We start from the raw sequence: 9,585 nt of genomic DNA on the forward strand, positions 1-9,585 counted from the left end.
ATTTCTACTTCCATTTTTTCTTTCTCCAAAACCCAAATTACAGGGATCTAATCAAATACGAACCAACCGATCATATATCACCCATCACTGCTTCATAACATCCATGGCTTTAAACTCTCCGTCCTCACAGCCCCTTCTTTGGTTCTAATCCCAACCCAAACCTCACCTCCCTTCTCTCTCATTTTCCTTCTTTCTAAAACCTTAAATACATAACCCACCCATTGAATTTCATTGCAATCTGCAATACTTGAAATTCATAGGAAAAATAAAATATCTAGACTATGCAGGGGATAAGAAGATGGGTGGTGAGGCAATTTTGCTGCCATGGTGGTGTTCCGATGGTTGGGGGACTTGGGTTAGGTGTTGGAAGTTGGTGTGGCACTCCAGCAGAGTAGAGGCGTCGAGGGCTGAAATCACATTAGGGTATTTTAGGAATGTTGGTGGGTGAGAAAAGAGTGTTTTCTTCTTTTAACACATTTGGTGGGTGAAAAAAATAAAATAGGATGAGAAAATAAGAAAATGAGGTGAGCGTAGTAGCACTCACCCGCAAACTAGAACTATTTCGTGCGCATTTACAACCATATCCAAAAACACATTGAGCTTTCTTTGTGAATTGGGCTAAAAGCCTATAATGAGTTCTACTTGGGCTGACCCCAGGTGAGCTGAGCCGTTGAGAACTGCAAATCCTTTTTTCTTCTTTGGGTCCAAACCCGATTCATGTTTTTTTTCTTAATGCACTAAACATCAATTAGTTTTTACATTTCCCATTTTACTTATACACATTGATCGAGGAGTTTCAAGAATTTAAGCATAGGGCTGCCACCCCATCTGAGATGAACAAAAAGAAAGTAAACTAAGTTAAAAGTAATAGGATTACATATGCAAGTTTTGCCAGTTAGACGACAAATATTTTCACTGTTATACACTTGAGTTTGAATTTTAAACTTTTAAATTAAAATAATTCAGAATATATAACATCCTGTCATAATTGGGAGGAATAGGAGCGATGATATAGTTGTGATTTGTAGAATAAATCAGGAAAAGGTCTCCTGACAAAGAATATATGCATTAAGAAAACACACAAAGCAAAGGCTAGAAAAGGGATCGTGTTCATGCCCCCACTCCAGCGATGCAGTAAGTAAATCAGCCACGGGAAGGAGACATTGCGTAGGTGGGGCAACTCAACTCAAATAATACCTTGCTATATTTGACCGAGAACGAGAAGGAGGACTAGAAAAAGAAGTGAGATTAAGCTCTATATATATCTAGATTAGTAGGAATTGGGGTGATTAAATGAATAATTAGCAATGACATAAAACACACAGAATACAGCTTGGAATTGGACGAGAGAATAAAGTTGCAAAGAAAAGAGAGCGATTCTTCGGTGCCTCAGTTGCCCATGCATGACCTTTATTGGGTTTATAAATTGTGGGAGCTTAAAGAAGAAAAGAAATGGATAAGAAAATGACATTTTGTAGGTGACTATGGGGGCAGTGGTAATTAGATGTTGGGAGCTTTGGCAAAGGCCAGCTTGGAACAAATTGAAAGCGAGAGAGTAGCTACCTCTCTATATATGATGAGCTGCTCGAAAATACTTGGCTCTTTATATATAAAAATAATAATTAATTTTTCTTGCAAAAAAAATAAAAAGAATCATTAATTTTCATTACTAACAAATCTTAACTTGATTGTTTTTTGGTTTTAGTTAATATATATACGGTGAGTTTCCATGGTATATGGAATTTAAAAGCGTTTTTCATATAGAAGCACTTAACTCCTATATTTATAAATGAGTCGAATCACAATTAGACATGTATTTTTTTAGTATCTTTTTAGTGATCGGTTGTATATATGTATCATACTATGATTAACAGTTAAGAAGAAATGCAAAAGCCAAGCAATATTAACATAAAATATGTATTTATTTATATATTTATTATATGTATACAGTATAGACGTATGTATACTTGAGATGTACACAAAGTGATTAACATGAAGATCAATGTCATTGAAGTAAGATAAAGATATGTATGGCAGAAGCACTGTGCCAGACCGAAGCAACATAGGGGGAACAACCTTTTCTCATACCCCTCCTTGTTTGCTACAACCCCAAATCTTCTATCCCTCACTCACTCTTCCTTTGGACCCTAAACCTTTCTTCAGGACCAAGCTTGCCTACCTGTCCCCCACCCACCCAAAATAAATAAACAAATTAAATTTAGGTGCCCTTTACTTGCCAAAACCATCCCAAATTTGAAGGGGAAGGGGGTTTTTGGGGCGTGTGAATCTAACTCCACTCGTTTTTTGAGATCCAGACTTGCACTTCCCGTCTGTGACATGTATGATGCAAACAATTTAATACATTTAGATAAACTGTGACTTTGTGAATGATTTCCTTGGTCGCATCAATAAATAACCTATGACTTGCATAAAAAGAAGATCACATTGTTGGATTGTTGGAACAAAACAAGATATATAATTGAACTGTTTTTTTTTTTTTTTTAACGCGTGACAGATTTGCTCAAACCAAGTAAGAACGATTGTTGGAAATATGTTAGGTCGTTGATAATTGTTGATGCATAAAATCAGTTAGGACTTTGGTACAACAGAAAGTGTTAAGTTTGTGACCTTCGCTAGATTACTCCGGTCACTAGTGTGGATAAGTATGCAAATAGATAGCGACAGGGAAGCAAACACAAGATGTACGTGATTCACTCAGATTGGCTACGTCCACGGAGTAGAGGAGTTCTCATTAATTGTGAAGGGTTTACACAAGTACATAGGTTCAAGCTCTCCTTTAGTGAGTACTAGTAAATGATTTAGTGCAAATGACATTAGGAAATATTGTGAGAGAATGATCTCTATTTATAGAAGAGAGTTTTTAGTTTCATTATGAGATTGACACGTGTCGTGTTGTGATTGGTTTCTGATGTCAACATGTGTCGCGTTATGATTGGCCTCTGATATTCACATGTGTCGCGTTGTGATTGGCCTCCTGGTTGGAGGGAGACTCTTGTGGGTCCTTGGCGGTATAATGTTAACCGGTGCTTAGTAGTTTAGGGGTTGGTCAAGTATGTTACAAACAATAATGATGATGCATATGTGGTCATTGCATATATGTACATGTACATATATAAAAGATCTGGAAGGAGCCGTGCTAATGTCAATCATGCATGCATGATACTATCATAGTCTTTCATGTGTGTAGCAACTGTGGAGCTTTCAAGTGCTGGCGTAACACATGATTGGCGCTTACATGCACTCTATTTGTTTCGAGATTGTACATCTTAAATAAAGTTCTAGTGCTCAAATGAGTAATTTCTAGACCGTTGCTTAGGTTATATGAGTTATGTTAATTGAATTCTCATCCACAATAATAAAAGAAAATCTCATGATAGTATGAACAATTAGGTCACGGCCGGCACCTCTCAAATTAATGGGATGATTACAAAAACATGATAACTGGTCATGCATGTGTGAGGGCTAAAATTGAAACAAGGATTTGTGGAAGCATGTATTGATCTTAAAATAATTAATTTATATATGTTACTCGTTTCACATAACAAATCCTATATTCTTCTGCACGTGTATTAGATGCTCATGTAGTGCATGTATTTCTGCATTAGTTTTGCAAAAGAGAGAGAGAGAGAGAGAGAGAGAGAGAGAGAGAGAGAGAGAGAGAGAGAGAGAGAGAGAGTGGTGGGTTTATGGGCGTTGGGTGCGGAATTTAGTCGATTGCATGTTTGATAAAGTTGGGTTCATGTCTTGGCTTTTGAGAGACGTAGTCTTGGTCTCTTGGATTAGTTCAAAAGTCTTTGAACTCCAAGCAATTTATCAAACACCTCAATCGAACCTCCTACGACTTTTGAACTTTTTATAACTTTAACACCTTCATGTTCCGTCTTTGTCTCCCCTCATCCCCTCTCTCACTCTTTTTGCTTTAATCTCCCCTTAACCTTATCTTTTACCTCTTGCATTATTACACCAACCGATACCAAATGGCACACGTGTCGCTCTAATCAAATAGAATCTAATACAATAATATCATCAAACATCTGACTATTATCATGCGTGCATATGACGTAGATATTAATGAGTCTTTTGAATCTACAAAAATTTTCATATATCAAAATGTTTAATGAGTCAAGAAAAATTTTAGGTTCAATTTTATGTTAAATAGTATATCACGTGAGAAATATAATTAAAGGTGCCAACAAGAAATTAATATTGAAGGGGGTAGATTTTTGTCTGATGGGTGGGAAAGCAATCACTTCACTTTATTATACACATAATACATATATTAATTAACTAATTTGTTGTTATCATTACTAATATCTTACAGAATTTTAGGGTGGCTCATCACCATGAGCCTATGCCTGAGAAGGAGTAATGTGAAGGGAACAAGGTATGTGCATGGCCGCTGAAGGCTGTCCCAAAAGATCTGTTAATCCCATATTAACAAAATTATATATTTACTATGTGTGTTTAATCATAAAATAAAATATGATTAGTAACAAATCGTAAAAGTTAATTTAAAAAAAAAAAAAGGGAGAAAAAGAGCAAGAAGGCAGATCAGCTGCTCTCCAAAGACGAGATTGTTACTTTATTAACTGTTTGTTTGTCTCCACTAGGCACTAAGCAAACTGCCTTTGCTTCCTCATCTTTCCTTCATATTGTTCTTTTATTCTTATTTCTTATAAGGGGCTAGGGTTCTTAGAGAATAAAGAAACAGTTGTCTGCCCCATCAAGTTCCTTGGTTTGGTTGGTCCATTGTGTCTGGATAAAGCTCTAGATTAATATTTTATAAGCTCTTAAATTTGTTTAACATAGTTTCTAAAACACAATTATTATTGAGAAGGGAGACATTAACCAATCAAAGCATGTCTAAGTTGTCTCTATGGCCTTATATATGGATGTCATCATTTAACTGTAAAAGATTATTGCATGGTATTGAAACACTATCACATGATATAATAAGTTAATATGTAGTATACAACGATTTTATATTTGGATACAATTGTTTTATACTCCCCTTTCAGTATTACCTTGAATTAGTTGTACCATTTAACGATACTTCAGTAACAACACACAATGATTTCTCAATCCGATCGACACCCTTCTTTCTAAACCTTCTGTAAAACGAGCATCTAGGACCTAGAGCTGCTTTAGAGAAAAAAAAAGAAAAAAAGAAAAACCTAAAAATTACTCTCTGTCATTCACTTATGAACTCACAACCGTACAGCAGAAGAGCCCCTGCAGCCGTTGAATTGAACATTTCTCCTTGACAGCAAACTGAGTAGCACACATGAATTAATTAAAAGCCTCTGTATGTATATTTAATTTGATTGGGGGCTTTCAAAAAATTGTACAATCTGGAAGTGGGACATTGAATGTGATTAAATTAACATTTTATCTACTCTCCAACTTTATAATCAAGGAGGGCCTGCATGCAATTTGATTGCCAAGCATGCATGGTTAATTACACAGAAACATGACCAGAAATAAAAAAGAAAAATGGGAAAAGATTTCACTTTTGGGGAAGATGGTCAGTACATTACCAGGACCAGAATAAATAGATAGACAAGTATTATATATTAGGTAAAAGGAGATTAAATATTTGATTCCTTTAAGTTAATTGAATACTTGAGAACTTTTTCCACCTGTTAGAGCCTGAGTAGGTTATTTGGTTTTAAATAAAAATTTAATTCAGGTACCAAACTATTTGGTATATTTTTAGGCGAAAAATTAATATATGAATGTTTCACTGCGGTCATTTGCAGAATATTTCTCACAAAGACATAAGATTCTCATATTATGAATTTATTAACTTAACATTGGCTTCATATGATGTGAGAGCTGTTCAAATTAGGCATTGAAGTTTTTTTTTTTAATTAGAGAAATGACACAAAACCGAGCGCAATGGCATTCTATGATTCATATAGCTGACCCCACTTAGTGGGAAAAGGCTTTGTTGTTGTTGTTGTTGTTGTAGAGAAATGAATCCACGTGGGTTATGTTGCATGGACATGGTGGGCCAACCTTGTAACAAAATATATCAAACTGACTAGTCTTTTGTTTGGGATTTGGCTACATCTCCTTTCCGGTGTAGTTGTGTGTGTGTATATATTATGCACATAGATTCACGGCCTGAGATAGCGGCTTTTTATGTATTTTCACTTGAAGTTTCTCAACACATCTGAGTAGAAAATGGGAAGAAAAGCTGCAGCTTATTCATCATCTTCTTCAATAGATAGCAGCAACCATCCTGATCATCATCTTCCTAGCCCTACTGCCTCATCATCTTCTTCCTCTCTTTCTCGGAAAATCAATGGAAATTACTGCAATAGCCTCAGCATCACCAGAACAGATTTGAGCACTGATCTGAGACTTGGCCTCAGCATCTCTCCTTCTCATCACAGTGACTTGTCTTCCACTTCAACCCCAAGGTATGTATGAAAAACCACCATTCTATTTTTTTCCTTTCCTGACGAGCAAAAAGTCCTCATCTCGGTTGGCTTTTGTGGTTTATAGACACACACACACACACACACACACACACACACACACATACACACACACACACACACACATATATATATATATATATATATATATATATAAACTAATATTTAAGTATGTATATATGTTATGACTGAAAGTTGATGACATTTTTTCAGGGAGCAAGCACTGATAAACTGGCCACCAATCAAATCTATCTTGAGGAGCACACTTGCAGGGAGAGGAGCAGACAACAGGCGCCATCCCTCCTTATTTGTGAAGGTCTACCTGGAGGGCGTTCCAATTGGTAGAAAATTGAATTTGTTTGACCATGATGGTTATTCTGCTTTGATTTCATCTCTTTGCCTCATGTTCCAGACCACCATTCTATGTAAGTTCTGTTTTTTTCTAAAATTAAATAATTTATTATAGGACCACTAGTTTATGAGATCAAATCATATTTGGGTTTGCTTTTTATTTATGTATTTTAATTTGGGCACTATTTTTTGGGAGCAGGTCCCGAGAATAATCATTTTCATTTGGACAAATATCATGTGTTAACTTATGAAGATCAAGAAGGGGACTGGATGCTGGTTGGAGATGTGCCTTGGGAGTAAGTACGCATAACCCTAGGACTGCTGGTTTGGTAACCAAATAACGAAATGGTTATCCAATGGGCATTTAGTAACTCTATTTCCATTACAAACCTCTCCTCCGTTTTTCATAATACTTGTGTGTCCTAACATTGTGTTTCTCATATTTTGGCTTTGAAACACAGGATATTCTTGACCACAGTGAAAAGGTTGAAGATCACTAGAGCAGACAGACGTTAGTTGAATTATATTTTGGTCATTCTTAGATAAATATTTTTTGTCTTAGTGGTGGTTTATAACTTCTTACTCAAAAGAAATCAGATTTAATACATATTTTGGCTAAGGCCAATCTTGTGTACATTATCAAATATATAACAGTTGCATTTTCTTTTCTTTTTTCATAATCTTATTAAGAGGAGGGGAGAAAGTTTGAAACTATTACAACAATATAGGGAAATGGAGGAGTTTCAAATTCGGGATGTATGGGGAGAAACCCAACACTCTATCCATTAGGATATTGGACCACGTGCTATAATCTAATTTAATTTTCGAAGAGAGATTTAAACTTGAATGTAGAAAGAATATATTTAAGCCAAATTAGTACACCCGTGTCATAACAGTTGTATTTTTATACTTCTTGTATTTCTTAGAAGCATCTTCAAAATCCAGATCAAACCAACTTATTCCAGAAGTAAAAGTGAAGGAAAACATGGGACTTTTGAAATATTGCTATGAGGGTTTGCTAATATAGGACCATACTTGGTCTTTATTTTTCCTTGTGCACTTCCTTTTTTTTCTCTTCTGTGCTTTTCGCGTTGTTAGGTGGGAATTGATTTGGTTTAAAGTCCCTTGTCACAACAAGATTGTTGCCTTTTAATTCCCGTGATGAAGAATTATAATTAGCAACAATGTTCCTCATCAAAGACATCACTTGCATGCTACACGTGTTGGTGAGCTTAGACGTGCACGCCATCATGCTCATGATTCCTATCGTTTTGATTGCAGAAATTAACTCGGATTAATTCACAGATAGATGATAAAGTTATAAACATCATAATTTTGATCTTAATAATAATGTTAAGAAGTGGAAACATTGACCACCCAATTTCTTGAAACGTGGTGGTGGTGTCTCAAAAATTACTAGGAAGCTAAACCCTATTTTTCGTAATCTCAACGGTTAAAGAGAATTTAAACCGGTTACGTATCTACTTGTATCTATCTCTTTTGTTATGTGAATACAATCGAAAATAGCGGAAGATTATCTTCAGCTGCTAAGCTTAAAGTTTGTTGTCCACAAAACCCTTTTATTTATTCTTGTTATATTCTTGGCAGGCCAACTTAGATGAACCAACCACTAGGTTACATTACATCATGAGCAGTACTAAGGGACCTAAATTGATAATCAGAGAAAAATGGCAAATGGCAAACGGGGCAATGATCTTCCTTATTGATTAAATTGTGTGACCACCAAGGGAATTATAAAAGTTTAATTAGCTACCAGGTCATCCTCATCAATGATGTCATGTTGGAAATCTATCCAAGGTCTAGAGTGTCACTGTGTTAGGTACCCCAACCCTTACCGGTTCAACCCCAATCAACAATATAAGAACCAAACCATACCAGCTCAAATCATCCCTTGAAAACTTATGTCCTCGTTTCATAACTATATCTCTTATCACGTAACTAGTCATTTAAGAGATAGAAAAAGAGGTATGGAACAAAGGCTATATGCAAGCTATTCCCTTGCTATGGGCATAATTTGAACATCAAGAGATGTGAATTTGGTGGGTTACAATAGAGAATCAATACAGTTGGAAAAGTATTAGGTTATAAAGGGTGATGTTAATTACACACCTATTTTTACCTTTCTCACATTTTTTTTCAATTTTTTGTTGTAGGGTGGAATATATTGAAGAAGATTAAAGGATATAAATTAACATGAAATGTGTAGGAGGTAAAATGAAATATGTGGTAGCACCACCTAAGTTACAAATAGAGAGTCAACACAATTTCATAAGTTAAATTATTGCCCCGTTGGACTTTATGGGCCATGATCTTCCACTCACTAATTTGGATTAAGTTCAAAGATAATTTATGAAGAAAAACGTATTGAAAATTTGTATTTTAAAAGTCCAAGAAATGAATATGCAAATATCACGCCAATTGGTTAAGTTGGTGTGCCCGTTCCCTTCTACTCAAGTTTTAATCCGCTTTCAATAAAAAAAGTTATAAAGATGCCAGAATATTACAACAGGCCATGGTATGAATTTAAAGGTACCCAACGTTCAAAGAAACAGAGGGGAGAAATAGCAATGGGTGCACATTCAATCAGAAACGATGAATTAAAGCAAAAAATGGAGACCCAAAATTTTGAAAGGGCTGCTACAGGGACAGTATAGCTATATCGTTGCAATACATCAGGCCACTCACAGTATCAGCGTAAATTACACTTGCACCCCCTCCAGCTACCATGGTCCAGATGCGTCCTTTTGGG

The 9,585-nt window shown here is 35.7% G+C and overlaps 1 protein-coding gene across 1 annotated transcript; it reads left to right on the forward strand.

Moving 5' to 3' along the window:
• The first annotated feature begins 6,085 nt into the window (after nt 1-6,085).
• LOC114822349 (auxin-responsive protein IAA31-like) lies at nt 6,086-7,487 on the forward strand. Its single transcript, XM_029096690.2, has 4 exons — nt 6,086-6,446; nt 6,678-6,889; nt 7,015-7,111; nt 7,277-7,487. Exons 1-4 carry the CDS (start codon nt 6,208-6,210, stop codon nt 7,329-7,331), a joined length of 603 nt encoding a protein of 200 aa, XP_028952523.1. The 5' UTR covers nt 6,086-6,207; the 3' UTR covers nt 7,332-7,487.
• Nucleotides 7,488-9,585: the final 2,098 nt, after the last annotated feature.

The sequence above is a fragment of the Malus domestica genome, chromosome 16 (assembly GCF_042453785.1).
Source record: "Malus domestica chromosome 16, GDT2T_hap1".
NCBI lineage: Eukaryota > Viridiplantae > Streptophyta > Magnoliopsida > Rosales > Rosaceae > Malus > Malus domestica.